This window comes from Vidua macroura, chromosome 6 (genome assembly GCF_024509145.1).
Source record: "Vidua macroura isolate BioBank_ID:100142 chromosome 6, ASM2450914v1, whole genome shotgun sequence".
Lineage (NCBI taxonomy): Eukaryota > Metazoa > Chordata > Aves > Passeriformes > Viduidae > Vidua > Vidua macroura.
The window spans coordinates 33,938,201-33,961,186 of NC_071576.1; the positions used below are offsets into that span (position 1 = coordinate 33,938,201).

The window sequence follows — 22,986 nt, forward strand, 5'->3', positions numbered from 1 at the left end:
TCGGGGCAGGTGGTTCTCTCCATTTCACCTCTGCTTAGGGGCAGAGCATGCTGCAACACCCTTTGCTAGGCGAGACCCAGGCGAGTCTCACAGTCGGCTCCTAGCTGTGGGTCCCTGTAAGGTCTGGCTGAGTGCCACAGCTCTCTGGGATATTCTCACTTGTAGTTTGGTCCTGCCAGTGAACACTGTTACAAGGGCAAGGTCACTGCTTCCACTTTATTGGAGTTTGGTATTCCTGCTGTAATGCATAGCACAGCAGATTTCTATCAGTCCTAACATTGTCGTTGTTATGGCAGCTCACAAAGTGGCTTTTTCTTTCCTGGGTCCCTGCAGTGTTCTGAACCGCACCCCTCCCAGTCTCATCCAGGAGATCATTTTGGTAGATGACTTCAGCTCAGATCGTAAGTTTGGACCTATTTCCTTTACACTTACTTCTTCCCTTCTGTTTTCCCTTTTTTTGTTTGCTCTGTTGAGTTCCCCTCACAGATTCCTCTTGTCTGTATGCAGGAGAAAAAGAGAAGAAAGTAAGTCTGTGTTTAATGTCCATGCATGCAGAGGCCAGAGATTGTTCCTCTCTTTTTCTTTCCATTGGGTCTTCCTTTTCTGTCAGTGTGGTAGTTTTTGATAGGTTGCCAGAGATCTCTGTCAGGTTTCATTATGCACCATTTGGTGAGCCAGATGTTTAGCACAGATGTATAAGTAGCAATGCTGTACGTGAGCAGAGCAAGAGGCAAGAAGAGGATGCAGCGGAGTGTACAGAAGATTGCTGCCTGGGCCTTGCAGGCAGGCCAAGGTGAGACTGGCTGTCTGCCCCATGTGCCTGGGATCCCAGGTGTCCCTGTGGGAAGCTGTGGCAGAGTTACTGCTTTGGACAGCACCATACTTTCTTCTGCAGCTTGGCACAGGGATGGAGTCTCTACTGCATCAGGTCCACCAGAGCTGCAGACTGGAGGCTCTGGAGTCTTTCCCTTTGTACTGTTGCTCTTGCTCCTGGCTGTTGTGTAGTAGTTGTGAGGTGCTGGGCATAGAAGACTTCCTGCTTCTCCCATGATGTGTTCTAGATTCAAGGACAATCTAATTATGTACCATTTATAATGATCCCTAATTACTCCTTCAGAGCACTTTACAGATAGCTGCGAATGCCCACCTTGGCCTGCTGAGGTAAGGAAGCAATGCTATTTTGATTTTGCAGCTAAATGCTTATGTAGATTTGGCCATAAAAAAAAACATTTTAAAGGTGGATGCTGACATGAGGGATTTGAGTTTCTGAGGGTCTTACAGTGTGTTTTTTATAAGTACTGGGTTGTGCTCAGCTGTTTAATTTCAGTGTTTCTGAGCACTTCCAACAAACAATTATAAGTGTTCCACATTCTGCACCTAAAAATTAATTTCTTAAGCAACAAAGTGTTCCAGATCAACAGTGATGGATTCTGCACAGAGTTCAACCATAAACTCCCATTTAGGCTCCTCAGTAAATAGAAAGATTTTTAAATCTTTTTTTTTTAAATCTTTTTAAATCTGTCACAGTTCTTATTTTTTCACTGGCAGCTGGATATTTGTGGATATAGCCATTTCTCTGAGACATGTTCATGGAGGCACTTCAGCGCATGTTTGAGGTCTGACACTTTGCTTTAATGCTTGCCTCAGTTTCTCCAAATATACTGAGTCTGTCATCTCTGGCAAGTATCTACAGGCAGAGTGATGTGCTCCACTCCTGCAGAGTGAAAGACTGCATAAGGATTCTCATACCTGAACTTGTGACTTGGCCAAGATAAGAGCATTGCCTTCCCTTGTAGCAGAGTTCCAGCAAAATCTTGATGCTCTATAATTCAGAGCACCTGCCTCTTCCCTTGGATGATGCAGCATCTGCCAAAGTGCCAATGTAAGAGCAGTATTTCAGATTGCACACATCCTTGAGAATGGAAATGCTTGTACAGGAATGTGCTAAGAGGTGCACTTTGGCTAAGGGCCTTTGCATTCTCCCTGGAGTGCTCAGTCTGCAGGACGATGACAGCAGGAAAGTGGGGGTATGAGACATGTAAAGGAATATGGAATAAACATGGAAACTGGGGCGAATTTAATGGAGAAAGAAAAAAGAGGAAGTTAGAAATCGCTGTTCCTATGACATCTGCTAGGGCAGGAATAGAGAGAATGACAGAGAACTAAAGACTCAGTGCTCATTGGTATCTGGCTGGAGCAGGTAACTGTTCCTCTCCCTCATCTTCCCTAGGTAATGGAAATGAGGGATGCTATGAGTTTCTGGCAAGCTGCCAGCAAAGCCCTTGGTCCGGCATCCATGTGTCAATGTGCTGGTGTCTCCAAGGAAGCAGATTGCGTCCCAGTGGCCTTTATTAAATAAAATCAAGCGGAAACTGCCCTGAGAACAAATGACAGGAGAATGCCCAGATGAGGTGCTGAAGGCAAAGAGAGTAGATAAGATCACTTTGTTACAAAACTCTTTTCCTTGGCACTTTGGTGATTTGCAGTCCCGCTTCCCTGTGTTCCCTCCTTTTCATTAGTGCCCAGTGCCACGCTGCCAGCACATGCCCCATTGTTCTCGTGAAATGCTGAGCAGGGGAGATGAAGGCCTGGCTGCTCAGAGGATTGGGAAGCATGGGCCCAGCTGCTGAGGAGGACAGCAAGCAGGCAGTGCTCTTCTGTGTACTCTATAGACAACAGGATTGAGGCCATCAGGCTGATTAATGTGATGTTAAGTGAAAGCAGAATTTCCCCTCCCATGGAGAAGCAGGAGGACAATTAATTGGGGCTCTCTGTTGAAGCCAAATAATTCATGCATGTGTACTTTTTTTCCCTCCCCAAGCTGAGGACTGCCAGCTCCTTACCAAGATCCCAAAGGTCAAGTGTCTACGAAACACCCATCGAGAAGGTGAGTGTGGAAAGCTTTCTAAGTACAAAGATTTTGCCAAATTTTCCACATGACCCTGGTTGCCTCCTAGCTGCTTACAGCTGTTGTTTATTACAGTTAGTTTGTTTTTTCAGTATAAGCATTTGGAAGATCTGTGGAGGGAGAACACAGTTTATCAACTCTCAGGCTTCAGGGGCCTCCTGTAATACTTAAATAATGAGAAATGGTGTCCAGAGGCCTTGACTGGTACAAAGATCACATTTTAAGATCTTTATGAATAAAGATCCAGATGTAAGTCCTGCCCTTTTAAACACAAGCTAACTCTTGCACTTTCAAGTGCAAGATAACAAGCTGTGTAGGAAACATGGGAGAAGGAAAAACAATCCAAAAGTCCAACATGTATCTATCATAAAGAGATACAATTAAGGAAAGTTTTTTCTTATATATCTGCTACATGCATAAATGACTTTCCCAGTTGCTCTTTAGTTTAACAAACATGTGCTTACTTATTTCTAAAGCTGTCAGTGCACAGCAGGTTTGGAGCGTGGATCTAGAAGGAGAGCCAAAAATCACTGTTTAGCTCACAAAAGAGCATCCCACAAAGTGGGATGGTCTGTAAGAAAGCAAGGAGTCATCTGAGAGCCAGGCTGATATCTCTACAGGGCAGAATAAAGGACAATTGGGAATAAAGCAGATAAGCAGTAAGGAAGGCAAAAAGCAGAGAGTAGAATTTGGCCATGGGGAGTTGGTGATGGAGGCAGCTCAATGGGAGAGTGAGTGAGCAGGCAGGAGCCAGCTGTCTGTGGGGAGTGTTGGAAGGGAAGAGCAAGGAGCCAGGTGGAAGTTCTGTGTCATGGACAGAAGTGACAGGAGAGGTCATTCATTGTGTGCTATGAGGGTTCATCTGACTGTCCCCAGGGCATGCCCTGCTCTAAAGCTGCTCTCTGCTCCTGATGGAGATGTGATATAGGAGAATCACCTGCTCTTCCCCTGCAATGGCCGCACAAAGTATTTTTTCTGAAGGAGGCTCAAATGTTTCCTTTCCCAACCTTCCTGCTCCTTTGCTGTCCTTTTCTCCTCGTAGGGCTGATTCGCTCTCGGGTGCGAGGAGCTGAAGTGGCAACTGCTGACATCCTCACCTTCTTGGACAGTCACTGTGAAGTCAACAGCGAGTGGCTGCAGCCAATGCTTCAGAGAGTGAAAGAGGTGAGCACCATGTCCTGCTCTGGGATGGATGGAGCTGGCCTGTCCTGTGCTGTTGGATCCTCTGCCCTCGCATGCATCATCAGAACTGGTGAGAACAAGGCCTGCCAAGGTACTCCTCAGGCAGGCTGTTCCAGAGGAAGGTACAGCCTGAGCTAGATGGGCAGGAGATTCCTGATGGGATTCTGTTCTGCCAGTGTGACAAGGCAGGAGGTGCAGAGTGATGGGATGCAATGCTGAATGTTGGAACCACCAGCTTGTACCTCTTGTCTCTTGCAGGCATTGTGCTTCCTCGTCCTGTTCACCTGTATGTAGGGCAGCCCCTTGGGCAGCATACATTGTGCAATTTTTCCATGGTTTCCATCTCCCCTGCTGCTGGACCCTCCCCTCTGCCTTTCACTGCCAAGATTTTCCTTCCATTAATGTTCCCACTAAGCTGCCACCACACATCACCTGCATGCAGGCAGATTCCTGTCACAGAGAAGCTGCCTGTGAGTGCAGGGATGTCCCCTTTGATGGTTCACTTGGCAAAGGATTGACGGAAGGCTGGAAGAATGAAAATGAGGCAGAAATATTAGCAGCTGTCACCTTGACTGCACTGTAGAGTTGGAGGGAGAGATCATACAGCTCTGCTGTAAGATAAGGCAGGGGAGAGGTGATGGGACAACTCCTGCTTGCAAGTGGCTGTGATTGTTCCCCTCTGAAAGGAGGGTCCCATGAAGTAAAGGGCCTTAGGAGAAGGGGTGGAGGCTTTAATGATGCTTTGTAAGCATGTCTGATTAGCTGAATATAAGGGAGCAGAAGAAGGTGAAACTTCAGAATTGATGAAATAAAAACTTCTGCTTTTTATTCTTGTTCAATAAAGCCCATAAATGTTTACTTTACTTATTGGTCTTTAAGTCAAGCTGTAGCACCAGCACAGGGGTTCTTAAGCAGAAAGAACCTCAGTCATTTCTTTAGGGAAGGATTTAAAATGCAAAAAGCCTGTGTGCTAACTCTAGTATACAAATTTTTTAGTGAGCAGATTTCAAGTCAATTTCTTTCTGACCTACTTTCTACATTTCTGATGTACATCCTATTATAGATTTCAGTCTTGCCCTAGCCAGTCCTGGCACTGATTGTTTGGAGTAGTGGCTGGCACACCAGGCTGCCAGGTGGGTGCTGGAGTCTCAAGCTGGGCAGACACGCTCTGGCTGGGCCACCATCACAGCTCAGAGGGGAAAAAACATGAATCCTCTTACCAAGGATGTCCCATCCTAGCCAAGGGTGGTACATCATGAGGAACTATTGCAAGGCACAAAATGAACATTTGATAAGAAAAGCACAGATGCTGGCAGCTGTCCAATAACAAGGTGCCGTTTCTGGCATTGCCAGCTCAGTTTCATCTTACATGTCAGCTGTCACAACAGCTGTCTTTTAATGCTCTGTCTCATGATGTTGAAAAATTGTTCAACTTCTATGTACTAAAAGGATTGCAAAAGAAAACTGTAAATGTCTATATGCCTTAATGGCAATAAAATACTCACAATATCTTGATATTATAATGTATACAATGTGTCATATGTATTATAAAGTTTGCACTATGAATATTAAATATGGGGTCTTGATTCACAGTACTTCTTGGGAAAATGCTTTAATTAGGAGTTTGATCATTTCTAGGCTGATGATAATGAGTTAATTCAAGAATGGTTGATCAGAAGGTGTGCTGTCAATAGATAGCAAAAGCAAGCACAAAACCCTGGGGACGGTGATTGATGCCCTGTGACTTGGGCAGGAAATAAAGAGCTGTATCTTATCAGCATTCCTAGGTGTTGGAGTCTGACTCCATTCCCCACATCCATGGAGTGCAGCTGGCTAGTACCCACCATCTCCATGTTTGGATTTAGTGGCCACAGATCCCTTGCACAGTTAACAGAACCATATTGGAGAAACCAGACAAAGATTTACATGGGCAACTTTCCTGATCTCTGGCAGCTTTGCTGGACATTCAAGAAAACCTGACTCCTTTTTTTCTCCCCTTTCTCTCTCTCCCTCAGGATTATACCCGAGTGGTAAGTCCAATCATTGATGTTATCAGCCTGGATAATTTTGCCTACCTGGCAGCATCAGCAGATTTGAGGGGAGGTGGGTACAATGAATGGCTTATGTAAGGTAGACTTGAGGGATGGTGCATGATAAATAAGTTGTGTTCTCTTCAGCTTTCCAAGAAAATAGAGTGATGATCTTTCTGATGGGTTATCTGTCCCTTTTTCTCTGCAACTTGCAAAGTCAGATCTTTTGAAGAGTTAGAACAAAACTCAACTAGTATTTTCCTCTTGACCTTGAATCACTGTCATAACACTGAGTAGTTTCAGGACTTAGTTAATTGATTAAATATCTCACCATGTCCTCACTATGCTGCATGTACACTGGAGTCTGATAGGCACTTCCAATTGCTGCTTTGATATGCCAGGCTATCTTGTGGCATCTCCTGAAAAGCATTTACACCTCTCGACCTGAAACCCCTGCAGCTGTTCCTGTGTTCGCACCACTTCCTCGTGCCCTTCTATATGGGTACACTTTTATGGCTGGGGCTCACTTCTGCACTGGTTGCCAGCCAAGGGCTACCTGTTCTTTGGCTACCCTTAGCAATGGTATAAAGTTAGTGACTGTGCTGTGTTCTACTATCCACCACAGGCCATCTATAAGTACATGGTAGTCTTGAAAGACATGGTGGGTACAGTGATCTGCAGGCCTTTGTTCCCAGAATACATCACATCCTACAAAGTTCTTTATTAAAGCCTCATAACTGTGGCTGACAGAGTTTGTCTTTGGTAAAACAAACTGGCCAGGATAGAATTACATCTCAGCCTGACAACCCTCTCCTGAAGCTGTGGAGTGAAATTGAGGAGAGATCTGTAATGCTGAGGAATGATGGTGCCACAACAGAAGCTGATGAGGTCTACGTTAGGATAGACTATTGCCATTTTGGGAAGACTGTGAGGGAGGTCAGGGAAGGAACTTAGGGACAGCCTGTGATATAAAGGTGCAGACTATCACTGAAAGCTGACAGTACTGTTTTTACAATAAGAAAACCAATTTGCATGTCTTCTTCCTTTTCAGGGTTTGACTGGAGCCTCCACTTTAAGTGGGAACAGATTCCTATAGAGCAGAAGATGTCCAGAACAGACCCAACTCAGTCTATAAGGTATACTCTGACAGGGTACTCTTCTCCAAATAGCTTTACTAAGCCTTCACCAGCGTGGCAAGGAGAGTACAGGGACTGCCTTGCTGAGGACAAAATGCCACCGTTCACTTGATGATGACAAACTCTTCATGCTGTTTTCTGAATGCATTGAGGTCTATACCCTAAGTGTGAGAGTACTGCTCTCTCAATATCATATGAATAGTGATTTTTTACTATCATGTACACCACCTCGACAAGCCACCTCTTCTTCTGTATGTTTGTTCTTGTGTTCTCCCTAACTCAACACTCCGAATGCCTCAGAAATCTCTTTAGGGTTTTTTAATTACCTCCATCTTTCAGATGAAACCTTAAAGAATGAAGCAGATGAACAGTCATCCTGCATGGGTAAAGCAGATCAGAAAACTGAATCTTACCTACTACTGTGGGCATAGAATTACTCCCACCTATTAAATCTGCATGTCCACGGACAAAAGAGATTCTGTTAGCCGGAACAGTTGTTGCCAGCCTCACTGCAGGGTACATGGCTCTGAGACGTGTAGAACATAACAAATCCTGATATGAAGAGTTAGGGGGCTTGTCTGTATAGGCAGATAGCTCCCTATTTGTAGTATAAAAGTACCATTTAATCCTTCTGTGTAATTTGTGAGCCTCTGTTTTGCACTCCAGAGGCAACCAGCTTGCTAACAGCAGAGCAGTACATGCAGCAGCCTGTCACACCATGTCTAATTGGTGAACACAGTCATCAAACAGTGCCCATCATTCCTTCACGCTGTGCATATTTGTATAAATGCAAAAGACACAACATTACTCTTGTAGTGCTTGCAAGACCATCTAACCAAAGGCATGAGGATGATCTAGTGAGGGGCATCTCAGAAACCTGCAGCAGGCTCATGTTGCAGCTCTATTATTTTTCTCTTTTAAATGAGGTATGATTTGTGATGCCTGGACAAATTGTCTGCCCTTTAAAATTAGGTTTGTGGTGCTATATATGTGTGTGATTATTTTTTCTGGATTTCTGTTTTCTCTTCCAGAACCCCTGTCATAGCAGGAGGCATCTTTGTGATTGACAAGTCCTGGTTTAACCACCTGGGAAAATATGATACTCAAATGGACATCTGGGGAGGAGAAAATTTTGGTAAGTTCAGGATGTTTCAAGGGAATGACACACTAATCCAGAACTGCTTCCCAGCCTTCATTGCTTACCAGAGCTTTTTTTTTGTGAGAGATCTGATCAGCATGTCAATGTAAGGTTAGGGATGTGGTCAGGTAATCCCTAAGGCGGTCAGAGCTGTATTGCTGTCAGCACAAAGTGTGTGTGGTCAGGGCTACACTCTCCTACAGGCATATGGGCTATTATACAGGAGCTAGCATAGAACAAAAAAGAAAGAGGAGCCTCCTGGTATTTAAATTGTTGCTTGTTTTTGGAGAATATTCCTCCAGTTCTTCACATGACAGTCCGTGTTGCCCCAGCACTGAAGTGGGCAGCCACTCCTGCAGCCTCTTCTTATATCTGTTCCTCTCTTGCAGATAAGTCTGAATTGCTCTTTCAGCTTGACAGGTCAGAGATATATTTTTCCTAATTAAACAAGCCTCTTTGTAAATGGAATTTGGTTACAAATAGACTCAGAATGCAAGCATTTAGAGGCAGGCTAGGGCATCACAAACATCTGAGGAATTCAGAGGCCCAGTGTAGTCTGTCCACTCACATGCTGGTTTAGGGCATGGTGCTTAAACCCATCTCCTTGCACTTAATAGTGGCAGAGATGTGCCAGGCATCTCTCTTTGCCCCGTGTTGAAGGGATGCTGCAATGTCACCAGGTGTTAATGACAAAAGCAAGATGAGTGTTAAAGAGAGGTTCATGGAGACCTCAAGTATTCAGGGCATTAATTTAGAAATGGTGCAGATGGAGCTGAGAAGATAAAAGCCTTACTTTTTGTTGTCAATTTAAGTATATTTCTCTGTTGCTAACACTGAAAAAAAAATCTCTTTCTATAAGTTCCATAAATATCATAGATATGTAAATAAAACTTTTCAAAGGATTTGTATGGTGTTTCCTAGTATCTGGAGAACAAATTAGAAAGAATGAAATAGTCAGGAAGAGGAAACCTTTGTTTCTCTGAACACAGCTGGGAGAGCTGCCTATTTTGGAGATGCTTTCTAAAACCATAAAATAATATTTTGGGCTGATAATGGACTCTCAAGGTACCACACTTTAAAAACAAAATATCTAATAATAAGTGTTCTCTGTTTTCCCAGATCTTGATTCATTTTTATGGTATTTGTTATATTAAAAAGAGATATTAAATGGTGCTCGCATTGGAATCTCAGCAGTCTTAGTAGCATCAGCTAAGCACTGTGGCAGAAGTCACAGGAAGCCTTTACCCAGGCATGAAGATCCCCTCCCTTATGTCCCTCAGGAGCAGAGACAAACTGAGCTCCTTGCCATCACTAGCTCTGCTCCAGCTGCAAAGCCAGCCACTTGGCCATTCTGCCAGCCTCTGAGCTGTGACTGTGTAGAAGCTGTAAACCCTAAAGACGGAGAAGGAATATTTCTTAAGGCTTTTCTCTGTCTGCTTCTGCCCACCTGGGAGGCCAGTGTTGTAATTTGGTCCATATGTCAGTAGCATGATGCTAAGTAGAGCTCTCTGCCATAAGTAGCAGTAAATTATTGGCATGCTCACAGCCATTCTTCCATATAGAGGTGATCAAAACCACAGAATTGCTCCACAGAATTTGCTTCATTCTCCTTGAAACAGTTCTTGTAAAGCCTGGCAGTGGCTGGGCCAGGCTGTATGCGACTCAGCCACATATACAGGGCTTGCCAGTTCTGCCTTGTTAAGAGGTTTTTCTGTAAATTCAGTGTCTCCTGTCACTTGTCCCTCATCCTCCATCAAGTCTGTTGCTGCTGAAAGCAGAGGGATAGAAACCAACCTGGATTTGACAACAAAATGTATTAATTTTCCGGAAGAATTCAGAATGGCTAATTTAACCTCTTAAAAGACAGTTTACAATATTTAATTTAAAACTGGGTTTTCTGATCAAAGAAAAATATTAATAAAGTTCTGAAACAGTATTTATACTAAATACTACAATTTTGAGTGGGAAAGGACTGTTTGAATTAGGTCCTCATTTGCAGATGAGGTGAGTGGTTCTGTCTAAGATGGTGTGAGAAATGCTGTCTTTGGAAATTGATATCACTTTCAAGTTACATATGCCAGACTGAGAGTTCTGGTTTTGTTGTAGGCCAAAGTGAGTCAGAAGCTCATTCCAGAAGAGCAAATCTCAGCTGGACACATCACCAGACAAAAACTTATGTCTTGGGGTTTTTGGGTTTTTTTTTGGTTTGTTCCTAAAACCCTTCCTCTCTTCAAATCTGGAACTCACTGTTAAAAAGAATCTGAAAATAATTAGGTCTGGATAAGAGTCAGGAGAGAAGAGCACTAGTAAGAAATACTACAAAATGCAGTCTAATCAAATGAGATTTTTTACTGAGAAGCCACATTAAATACACCATCTCCCCCCCACTGTGCAACTCACTGTTTGAACTACCTCTCAGTATGCAGAGAGGAAAGCTATGGAGAAAGATGAAGGTTGGGAATATGTCGGTGTGTGTACATGGTTTCAAACATCCATTAGATCTGGATACATAATTTCTTTTCAATTTCTAAGCATCAGAGCTGCATAAATCAAGCATTACTGGAGGGAGATCCCAGCTGAGTAAAGTGTTTGAAGTAATCAGTCTATACAATATGAAGTCCTTTTGGTAAAGACTACCAAACCACCCAGCTAATTTTCATTTTTCTCCTTCCTTCTCTTTTCATCACCACATTAATTGAAAGTGGAAAACCCCTCTGGTGTGGCAGCAATTAAAACAGTGAGGACAGACCCATAAGCTTGAGCAAGGTCACGTACCTTCTGTGATGGAAATAAGTGCCTGCACATCAAAGCTCCATGCTCTTCTAATCCTTTAACAAAATGTTGAATCTAGCTTCAGGATAGGGTGTATTTCTTCAAGTAGCAGGATTCTCTCTGTATTTTCATAATCATTCTATATGAGACTGGTATCTGCTCTGAGCAGTTCCCCCAGCAGCAACTGCAACACAGTCAGTTGCTCTAGTTCATTAGTAATAGAGCCAACCAAAATGAGAAGAAGGAACTATTGCAGAGTGGATAATATAGAGGTATGAGGCAGAGGACATAGCTCTAGACATTCACTCCTTATACCCTCATTCTTTTCCCTTGTCTTCTAAACTCCCTTTCTTCCTCACATGATTTGTTTTACACAGTAAATTCTTTCTTTTTAATTCCGTCTATGTGCAGGGATGAGAGTAACAGAAGTCTGAAACAGGGTGTGTGTGTGTGGGAGTGGGCTCAGTCTGCTGCCAAATGCCATCCTGAGGGCCTGACATCCTGAGCAACCTTGAAGACCTGGTTGAATGCAAAGGTGTCTCACTGAAATGAGACCAAAGAGGAGCAGGACTGGAGAAGGCTTGGAAGTCCCTGAGCTGCAATGGTTGCCTCCATTTTAACAAAGGGAGGACAGTTTCTCTGCTCTCACCATGGCATTGCTTTCCCTGATTTTGCTGTTGCAGGCAATACACCTAGAGCAAATTGCCCTTCTTGGAACTGTTGCAGCTGTATGACTCTTGGGGTCTCTTCCAGAGCTCTCTTTCCGAGTTTGGATGTGTGGTGGCAGCTTGGAGATTGTTCCCTGCAGTCGAGTGGGACACGTGTTCAGGAAGCGCCATCCCTATGACTTTCCTGAGGGCAACGCGCTGACTTACATCAAGTAGGTGTTGGGTAGTTCCTGGTAGCAGCCAGGCCACCTTTGTGTTGGGCATGTCTAAATAAGTCTGGATTCTTTGTTGTGCTTTTCCCTGGTAATGGAGAACAGCTTGTGGCTGAGCATCTGTTCTCAGGGAAGGATGAGTTGCTGTTTGCTGTGAACAAAACCTGTTCCCTTCTCTGCTGTTGGTATTAGAGTCTCTCATTGCTTCTCAGTCTCTGGTGAGGGGCGTGGGGAGCAGTATGCTGGCTATTCACAGATGCTGCCCTGTGACATGTGTGGGGGTATCAGTGGCCCTTGGACATCTCTGTTGTCTCTGAGCTGTACGTGCTCTAAGATAAACCCTGAGGACAACTTCTACTGCAGGGCAGATGGGAAGAGGAAGAGATGAGATGAAGTGCTTGACAATGAAAGTGGTCAAGCACTGCTTCAGGGCCCCAGAGAGTTGGTGAAATCTCCATCATTAGAGATTTCAAAACTCAGCCAGTCAAGACCCTGAACAACATGACCTAATATGAAGCTAGTCTGATTTGGGTGGGAGGTTAGAGGTTAGAGCTGCTTTCCAAGCTGAATTATCCCATAATGTTATTCAAATCTGGGAAAAGGGATACTGTAAATGGGTGTGATGGTGACAATCAGGCCTGGTGTCTCTGCAGAGGAAGTATGTGTGAAAAAGTCATGGTAAACTATGACTAATAAATTTTTAATTTCTGAAGTGTTCTTGCAAGGCTTTGTAGACTTAACACAATCAATCTCTATGCATCCATACTGCCTACTCAGTTTCGTGTTTGGGACTGTCCCCCACTACCTCCTAGCAGACAGGCCTTGGGTCTGCCCACGCAGTGCCTGCTCACTGGGAGGGCAGGTTCTGCAGCAAAGCTTCTCCTCACACAGCATCTGCTCACCCCCGTGCAGGAACACCAAGCGCACAGCAGAGGTGTGGATGGATGAATACAAGCAGTACTACTATGAGGCCCGGCCATCGGCTATTGGCAAGTCGTTTGGAAGGTAAGCTGCCCCAGACCTTGGTAGGAGGGCTCTGGTAAACCCCTTAGTAGCAAGCAATAGTTTTTAGGTCTTCTCTGGGGCAAAGTGTGAGAAATAGAGGTGCTCTGAATGCCTGGCTTGCCAGGGAGGTTGTAGCTTGAGTGTCTGGCTAATGAGGTTTGCTTCTAATTCACTTAATTTTTTCCCTGGTAACGCTGCATAAATCATTTGTTAGCGGAAGGCCAAAGGGATCTGTAATGAAATTAAAAGACCAGACATTTGAAGAGGCTAGACAGGAATATTTCTCTATCACAGCATGCAGCTGCTGTGGAAATGTGAGCTGTATCTTGAGCTTGAGCTCAAGTTCCTGTGCAGATGCAGAATCGCAGGTCAAGCATGGGCTGGCTGGCACATGGGGCATGTTGCACTTGGTGCGCTCCCCACTTTCCTGCTGGATGGAGGGTGGTTTGCCTGGTTTGTAGGGCAGGAGAGAGAGCATGGTTGATGGTAAGATTTAGAAACACAATCTGCAGAATTGTGCTTCTTATAGCACCTTTGCTAAAGCTGTTTTCAGGCCATGTGGGATTCACTGTTATCAGCTTAACAGTTCTCTGTGACCCAGAAATCAGTGATGGATACCAAACCTGGGATGAGAGGAGAGCTTGCTGTCTGCGCTTCAAGGTCCTATGACTTCCAAATAAATGTAAAAAAACCAAGAGAGCTTGCTCATTTCTGTGGGTTTTATCTGCCTCTGAACAAAAGGCTATTGTTGTATCAGTGTAAGGACTTGGCAAATGTGGTTGTATCTCAAATGTATAGCTGCTTGCACAGGATAATGATGCATCTCCTACTTATTTATGACAACCAGATCACTTTTCTTGCTGTACACTTTGCTTTATTATCATGATGCATTACATATCTTCATAAAAATTGCTTTGCCTACCTAATTTATCAGTCCTTGAGCTGACTGCAGCAGCTGGACTGGGACCACATAGTAAGTAACCCTGCTGCTTGTGAAGGAAACCAGACTATTGTATATTGTGTGTGGATATACTGCTCATTTGTTTTAGTGGCAAAATCTTCAGTTCTTTTTTAGACAGACTACCTAGTGACTTTACTGGCAGCATTGGCTGAATAAAAGCTGGAGCAAAGCATAAGACTTTGAGGCAAATTTTCAGGCAATTTCCTGTAGTAACAGCTCTGTGAACCTGCATTAAATCTAGATTTTAGGGTGCAAATGCCTTTGACACCATCACTGACAGTTGGCCCTAAAATGGATCCTCCTTCCCCTCAATTTTGGTGTGAATATAAAATCTCAGAACATTCCCCTGCAGTATGTGGCCTCATGTATATGTACAATGGCCTATGTGGGCTGAGGATGGAGTGGTACACGGGTACCATTGAAATTCCTTCCCAACACACAAATGTAGTGTTATAGCCTAAAGACGAGAATTCCTGGTTTCGCTGCTCGGTAGGACTGCTGCAGGGAAATCCTCTTCTTCAGCCAGCTAAAGCCAAACAAAACAGCAGTGGGAGGACTGCCACAGCAGGCACCTACCAAGATGTTAAGTTAATCTCCCCTTTTACTCCTACCCTTTCCCCAAACTTCTTAAGAACAAATAATTAAGTTCTTCAGGTCTCAGTTCTCCAACCTGAGCCTAGGCCTGCTGCCATGGCTAGAGACAGGCTTTAGCACACACAGAAGAATCATCTGTATGTACCTGAGCACAAACACTTTCTAGGCCTTTTCAGTAGCTGATGGTTGTGCAGGTTTCATGGTATGCCTCTACAGGGGCACTCAGAGGCACAAACACTTTCCTGATCATACAGCAGTTTTACTGCAATATGTTATTGAACAAGGTAGGACCTGGGCCCTGCCATTGCTCTGAGCCAAAGGAAGTTCAAGAGCAGCTCTCTGAAGGTGTTTGTTTTCCATTCCTATTTCCTGCCACTTGCCTCTCTCCTTGTCTTCACCTCAGGTCACTGCTAGTGCTCTGAACCCTGCAACAATTACATGGGAGAATGAGTAATGGCAAAAAGTAATGTAATTTCCCTCAAACCTCCTGGCCAGTCTTCATTGTTCCCCTCCCTCCTGTTCACTGCCTTATTCTCAGCAAACTCCCTGTGTTTCCAGTGTTGCAGACCGGGTGGAGTTGCGACACAAACTGAACTGTAAATCCTTCCAGTGGTATCTGGAGAATGTCTACCCTGAGCTCAAGTGAGTCAGTTCTTCGCTTGAAGAAATCTCTGAGGGATTTGGGAGGTGGGTCACAATGAGAAGATGAGCCTTGACAGTAGTGGGCTTGGAAAAGGTTTTCTCTGTTCTTTTTGCTGAGAAACCTCCTGTGTTTCCTGGCTTGTATTATCACAGCTTTGCAAAAGGTCTGCCTTCTGTTCTGCCCCACACAGCTGTCCCTTGGAGATGTGCAAGAGTGGTGTTTTCAAAGATGTGGGGTGGAGACAAGTGCCAGTGCACTACACCGCTCCCAGTTTTCACTTGGTCTCTGCCCACTGGATGCTCTGTCTGGAGGGAGTTGAGCCAAGTAGGACTGGACAGCCTCAGTGCAGAGGTTTGGGTGGTTCAGAGAAGGCTCTAAGGAATGCCAGAACCAGTTGTCCCTGTGGCTTCCCCTGCCCTGGGTCAGGGCACAGTAGTGTTGTGTCCTTGCTTAGCTGGGAGACAGCCTGGGTAGAGCTGTGTTGTTGACCTGTGCAAACCAGCACACATCTTTACACCTCAGTAAAGGCAACACATCTTTACATCTCAGTCTGTGTCTGTGAGTGGAGGCTGAAACATCCAGCTGTAGTCTGGCCTTGACAGATCTTTCCTGCATTCCTACCAATGAGGCAAGAATATGTGTTATCTGGGGAGAAGACTGAAAAAGGAGGAGGAAGAAGCAGAACAAATCAGTATGGATATGGCTTTTTGCTGGAAACAGCCTCTTTCAGAATTTCAGAATAATCACATTAAACTGCTTAGGGTACCCCTGAAGATCCTGGTATGCCTTCTGAAACAAATCAGTCCTCTGACCAAGTTCTCACTTGATTTTTGCCTCCTCCAGATATTTCCAGTGGGCAGCATGATATTGTTAATTTTCTGTCAAATATAGGGAACTGTGTTTCAGTTGGGGCCAATTAGGCCCTTATAAATGTGGAAATACTTTGGTAATTTCTGTGTATCAAGTACCATGCAACTGTCATTTTACTTCAAGGATTCCTGAAAAAGAGTTGATTCCAGGAATAATTAGACAAGGAGGAAACTGTCTGGAGTCTCAGGCACAGGATATCACAGGGAATGTGTTGGCTGGCATGGGAAACTGTAAAGGGACCGTGAACAATCCACCTCTCACTCAGGTAAGGCAGGCTTCAGTTTGGTGCTTTGCTCCTGCTCCTACTCTTCATTTCCTGAATGAAGAGGTATCTCTGGCCTTGGTGGGTTGATATGAAGGAAGAATTTGACCCTGTAATGATTTTAGTAGTAAGCAGAAAAAGAAGCCCATCTCTCAGAGCTCTGTTGGCTCAACAGACTCAGCAGTCAGGCATAGAATATGAAGGTTTTCATCACTTAGAGACAGTGTTTAGATGCTCAGGGAGTGACATACTCATTGAGAATCATTTTGGGCCTGTGTGTGGCTCGTACCCTGGCGTGTAGCTATGAGATTTTTTTGGGGGGATTAGAAACATTCCTTGCTCTGCCAGTTCAGCTGTAGCTGCAGATGACTTGAATTGTGCTGTATTGCAGATGTTTTCCAGTATAAAGCACAAATGGAGTTTAAATAGCTGACCCCAGTGGCAGTAATGTGGAGCAGCTCTCCTAAGTGCAGTGGAGCTGTGATGGTATATACAAGCTGAAGATCTGCACTCAGACTCTCTGTTGGTGACTGAAAGCAGGAGGGAAGCAGCTTGAGAAAGTGAAGGGTCACAGTAGGGTATTTTAAGCCAGAAATACACATCTGTTCACATATTCACATCTGTTAACTGTTGTAAACTAGTTTGCAGCCAGCATTCAGTGTGCCATTTAACCTGACTCATTGCTCTTTGTTATTAGCATTTGAAATCTCTGAAACTTACTGCATTTTGTATTTCTTCCTTGGGGAAAGTATACTAGTAACATTTGATTGGAACAGGTATCCATCTAGTCAGAGGAAGGAAAAAATTAATCAACTTGTCCCTTATGCATGCTGGTGATATATGGATATGCTTGCATGTGTTTTGCTTTGCTTAACAATCTATAGGTCCCAGATACCTGTTAGAGAACATGTCTGCTGTGCAAAATATACAGAGGCAGTTGCACGTCATGTATGTCAGGGCTTGGGATCTTCCTTGCTTTGTAGGCCTGAATCTATAAAGCTGCAGAGCCAAGAATTGTGTGGGTTCCAGGGTTAATCAGACACCTCAGATAGTGAGGGGAGCCAGCTGCAGGCTTTGAAATGGTCATGATGCACCAAGGCTGAGCATAAACTTCTGATCAGGTGGCATCTGCTGTGGTAGTCTTCCCAGGGAACCTTTTGTAGGAAGAGAACAAAAGATGAAGGTTTTTTAAATATCTGATAGAAAAAGCTCCCTCTCCCTCATCTGATCACTGTTGGGATCCTAATGGAACCTTTCTTTTTCTTATTCTAAAGGAGTGGATATTCAGTGACCCTTCAATTAGACAGCAGAACAAGTGTCTTTCCATTGCCTCCTTCTCTACTGGTTCTCAAATCACATTGGAAGCTTGCAATCAAAAAGATGGCAGACAGGTGGGTAACTGTGCACCTCTTTCTAATGCCTTCATTGCCACATGCCAGTGTACTTGCATCAGCGCAGCCAGCAGGGGCAAACCCAGTACTATCACAGCACATTAAAGTCCTTTCCATCATCTGCATCTCCCTCTCTGGTGTGTTTCCTAAGCTTGGATGTATGAGAGAGTGTGTGACCAAGCAGGAAGTGCAGGATGTGGGTGTCTCCTCTGCCTGGGCCCTTGGCAGCATGGTTGGCTCCAGCTCAGCAGTGCCCCAACTTTGCTTCTTATTGCTGACAGAGGGACTATGTACAAATCACAAACAGGACGGGACTGCTGGGGAATGCACTTCGAGCTGTTTGTTTTCCAGCATCAGTCTCATTACATCGTTATGACAATGGGAAGATGCCAGCAGCTCACATCCCTGGCAGCAGACAAAGAACTTAACGTTACAACTCACTTTAAAAGTTTTTTGACCAATCACACAAAGCAAAAGCATATTGACAGTAGATTTATCCAACCACTACAAGTACACGTACCTTTTGTTAAAAAATGCTTGCTTATTTTGAATACAATGCCTGCTTGTAAGCCTTAAGATGCAATGCACAGAGCTCCATTATTAAGCTTAGAACTTCCTAATATCTCACTAGATATACTTTTCTGTATCTTAGGGAGTTATTCTATCCAAGCGTTAATACCCAGACTATTGTTCTATTTGTCCTTACTTTTCTACTCCTTTTATAACTTTTCTGCTGACAAATCTTATGGCTACTGCTTAGCTCTAATCGCAGTTCTGCCGTCTCTGAGGTCTGCCTTTTGTAACTTGCCCAAAACCCTCTGATTCCCACACTTCTTGGATGAGTTTATGTGAAGCCAGATTGGTGCATGAATGAAACATAGCACCAAAGAGAGGTAGGTGAGGCAACTGCTTTGAGATACCTAAAGGAAAGGTGGATGTGTGCTATCATTTGTTTATTTAATTTGAAGTGAGATACCTGTGTTCTTCTTTGTGCTGTCTTTGGACATGTGAGCAGACCATTAAAACTGAGTGCATGCAACTCATTTAAGAGATACTGACTGGCAAAAAGCACTGTATGTTCCACCTGAACCGCTCCCTAGAGGAAAAATACACAGCAGCAATGTTCCTAATAAAATGCAGCTCCCTGGCTTATGCTGTTTCCAAGATGTGCATCCCTAATCTGTCAGGGCAAATCAATCCTTTTGCCTTACAACACTAGGTAAGGGATGGCCTCTGCAATGGTGAGGGTGCCCTCAACAGAGATGTGATGTGCCTTTTTATCAGAACTGGGCAAAGCATAAAAGGGAACACCACAACACTGGCAGACAGCAGATTGGACTTGTTTCATTCCTAGTTCCCATGCTTCCCTCTACACCAAGAGAGAGCAATTTTTCTGTCATCTAAGGCTGTGCTGACTCTTTGCTTTCTGACATGTCTGTTGTTTTGATAGCCCAAAGGTAGAAAATGGCTCAGCTTCAACCAGTTCTCAGCAGTATTTTCTTTTTTCAGTACTTTCTAATGCAATATGAATCCTTGAAATTAGTTCTTCCCAAAAGCAAGCACTGAAATCCAATCCTGCCATTTATGGAAAACCTGTGTAGACTTTCCTCTGGAGAGTTGGTTAATGCAGAAATGCCTTGAAGAATTGTCACCATGAATACACTGGGAAAACTCTGAGTTTGGATTAATCTGCAAGGGTATCCCAGGTGGGCTGTGCTTGCCTGCTCCTTTTTCTTGTTGGCAATCACTCATCCCATTGCTGTGTAATTAGGTCACTTAGTTTCTCCTTATGTGTCTCACATTATTTTCCTCCCTGGCAGCAGAGAGGACTTTAGCAGCTGCCAAAATCAGCTGTCTTTCCCTGCTTCCTCTGTCATGGAAGGATAAGGGTCCCTCAAGGAGGGTGGAGTCCAAGCTGCATCAGAAGCCAGAAGAGAGATTAATCCACAGTAACACAAGCAGGTTTATTCTGCTGCTGGAACTGGATTTATTGAGTCTTGATGTGTTGATTATATACAGGCTCATTATAAAGACATACACACAATTAAGTGTGTGAGCTGTTGTTTTCCATTACCTTATGTGAGCAAACTGCACTTACACTAAGGACTCGACCTAGCAGATGATTTAACCAGCTGACTCTAAGCAAGGATTTTGTTTAAGCATTTCAAATAATTAGAGACTGATTTGAATTGCAGCTGCCATTCCAAACTGCCTTGCAGCTGAATGGATAAGGTGGGGTGAAGTGGGAGAAATGCATTTGAATTTTTAATGTAATTTGGGTTTAAATGCTCTTAAACATTGGGGCCTTTTTTGTAGTCCCAAATTCCCATTTCAGATTTCTGCTTATAAAGCCAATTCTACTTGCAATGCTCAAGTTTGTTGTGTTCCTAGGGAATGTTGTTATGGTTCTTTCCTTCCATAAACACAACAGTAATTGTTGTTAACAGCGACATTAGATTTTAATTAGCTAGAAGTCAGTCATCTTGTAAACTATTCCATTCTCTCTCTTCCTGAAATTTAAGAGGTTGATTTCCAAGAAAGAGCAAAGCTGGAAGGAACAAATTCCCTCAGCTGCCTTACAGCTTGCCTTGTCTCCCCATGAACACTCACAGCCCAAAGTGCAGGTGCTGGAGGAGAGCAGTGCTTCCAAACTGTGCTTGAGTGTACCCACTTCTCAGTTCAAGTGGGCTTCTCAGAAAGTCAGAGGAGCTGCAGCTGAGCTACTTTGCAAGTCTGGAAATGACAAGTAAGAGCCCTGAGTATGTGATGTGGTCTGAGTGGAGGAAGGTGGGCGTGGGCAACTTGCATCACACACATCACACAGTATTCTAAGTAATGGAAGTCCAGCTTTGAACATGTTTCCTGTCACTGTCATCAGAGATCTGTGGTGAAAGATGTTTGGATTTTTCTGGATGTAGATTTCATGTCTGTGTCTGAGTCATGAAAAAGCAATGTTTCTGACAAAAAATGGTATATGTGGTAGCTTTGGTTTTTAGTGTCCTGGGAGTAGATTGGTTAGATCATTATGACAGCACCATATAGCTCCTAAAGCTGATTTCTGCTTTCAAACATACTGAAGCTGTGCCCATGCTACACAGCTGTTCTGCATTAAGCATGTCCCCAGGACAGATAACTTTTTGTTTATTTTGAGTGCTAAAACCAGTCCATCTGACATATAGGTAATATTCTAGCAGAGGCTTTAAAGTATTGTGATTTGTGTTTAGAGTATTACCTCAAAATAAGTCTAGAATTTTGCAAGCAGGACGATATGAGACAATAGTCACACTTCAGATGATTTTTGATGCTGTCAGGCTCCCTTGGGTTGAAAGAAACCAAAAATGAAATCTATTTGGCAACATGATCGTGTTGATCATTCAACAGCAACAGCTGGCACTGCTAGCAGAAGACCAGCCAAAAGCTATTCTGCATAATCAGAACTAGATTTCAAACCAGATGGATGTTATCCATAATGATATTTGGAGAATAGCATTTTTAGTTGAGTGCACAATAAATTATTGCCTTCAGCTTTGTTTTTTGGCTCTGACTGACAGTAGGAGTGGTGTTTTAATTTGTGTTATAGTGAGGACAAATAGAAGGCAAAGTGAGAGTCAGACCCTAAAACAAGAGAATGAAAATGAGAAACATTGGCACAATATTCCCCAACAGAACAAGAAATGCTGAGAAATCCTATTAAACAGCTATATTTCATTAAAATGTTCTGAAGGAATGCGACCTCAGCCTGAAAATGAGGACACTGAGTGTTCTTGTGAGACAAACATTATTTGAAATCCTGTGTCCCTTTGTATGTCATTGGGAAATTTTTCCCACTTTACTTCTCAGTGAATATTACCTGAAGATGAATGCAACTTTATATAGAATATCCAAAAAGAAAAGCAGAGAAAGCCTGTCTATTTTGAAAGCACCTGACTCAGCACCTTCATGACAATAAGTAGGTAAAACAATACTGGCAATATGCCATACCTTGAAAGTAGTTTTCAGGAGACAAGAGTTTCTATTAGTTGTGATTTAGTTTTACAAATTTAAGTGCTCAAAGGAAGACAGTACTTGCTGGATGCTGATGTGAGCTTTTCCATCTTCTGTCTCTGCTCATATATTTAAAATTTAGTGCTCAAGACCAGCTTCAGGCTGCCCATGGCTCTGCAAACACACTCAATTACAACTTACAACATCCTTGGCTACTCCAGTTATCAGCTCTCCATACATTTCTGTTTGAAGCGTCTCATGAACAAAATTTGCCTTTCTCAGCTGTGCTTCTTTGAACTTGGCCAATTCCGTTGTTTCACAGTTAGGATTTTGAGAGAAACCCTCCACTGCCTGGATTACTGGGGGTTAAAAGAAAACTTTTGGTTACCCTGAAAAATTAGACGATTGTAAACAATTTCAGTTCTTGTATATATTGGATAGAAGAATACTGGCTATTTCTCACTTCCCTCTTAGTTATTGCATGTGGAATGCTTCTATCTAGCCACCTAAAACTAATTTGAAATGATAGATAAAAAAGTGGGAGAGAGAGATTTGCAAAAAACTGGGAGGAATTTTGAGTTGACACTGGGGAAGAAGATCAAGACACAATATTTCAAAGAAAAAATGGATTCTTTTTTTTTTTTGTCTCCATCTTCACTCCAAACATACTCTGACCAGTAAACTGTATTATCTCCATCTGCACAAGAAAGGGAGAACAAAGAGGATTTTCAAGCCAAAATTTCTCAGATTGTGCAATGTCTGTGTCTTCCAAAAGCTCTCCTTTCATATACAGTTGAGTCATAATGTCTGGGTGTAGAAGAGAGGACTCCCTGTAACGTGTATGCAGGAGGTTTCTACTCCTTATTTTTTTTTTCTGAAGATGGTCATTACTGCTATCATTTAACACTTACCAGTCCAGGCTTCCCTTGTGGTCTGTGGAGAAAGCTGGGTCCTCCCAGAATGGGCCTTTACCTTGCACCCCTCCATAACTATGTCACCAGGCAACTAGTTTAGACTAAATTGCCCATTTCTGAGTTGGCTGACAGTGGGAGATGAGTGTCCTATCTCCTGTTTCCATCCCTTTCTACCGCCTACCCTCCTGAGAGCTCTGAGATATGATGTGTTCCTGCAGGGCAGACTCTTGGGCTGTCTTTGGTAATCCTGAGGTCTGCAGTCAGGCCTTTTGAAAGGTTCCGGTGAAGTCAGGGGAGTTGCTCTGGTATCTCATGA

General features: G+C 43.6%; 1 protein-coding gene across 5 annotated transcripts in view; it reads left to right on the plus strand.

Moving 5' to 3' along the window:
- The window catches only part of GALNT16 (polypeptide N-acetylgalactosaminyltransferase 16), a 76,396-nt gene that overhangs the window by 47,205 nt on the left and 6,205 nt on the right, over positions 1–22,986 (plus strand). For all 5 annotated transcript variants that reach the window (XM_053979808.1, XM_053979809.1, XM_053979810.1 and 2 more), the window contains 11 exons: positions 334–401; positions 2,822–2,887; positions 3,951–4,072; positions 6,106–6,193; positions 7,172–7,256; positions 8,288–8,391; positions 11,920–12,046; positions 12,959–13,051; positions 15,165–15,248; positions 16,243–16,384; positions 17,656–17,772. In XM_053979808.1, coding sequence (XP_053835783.1) covers positions 334–401; positions 2,822–2,887; positions 3,951–4,072; positions 6,106–6,193; positions 7,172–7,256; positions 8,288–8,391; positions 11,920–12,046; positions 12,959–13,051; positions 15,165–15,248; positions 16,243–16,384; positions 17,656–17,772 — 1,096 coding nt within the window. The remainder of the gene's footprint in view (positions 1–333; positions 402–2,821; positions 2,888–3,950; positions 4,073–6,105; positions 6,194–7,171; positions 7,257–8,287; positions 8,392–11,919; positions 12,047–12,958; positions 13,052–15,164; positions 15,249–16,242; positions 16,385–17,655; positions 17,773–22,986) is intronic.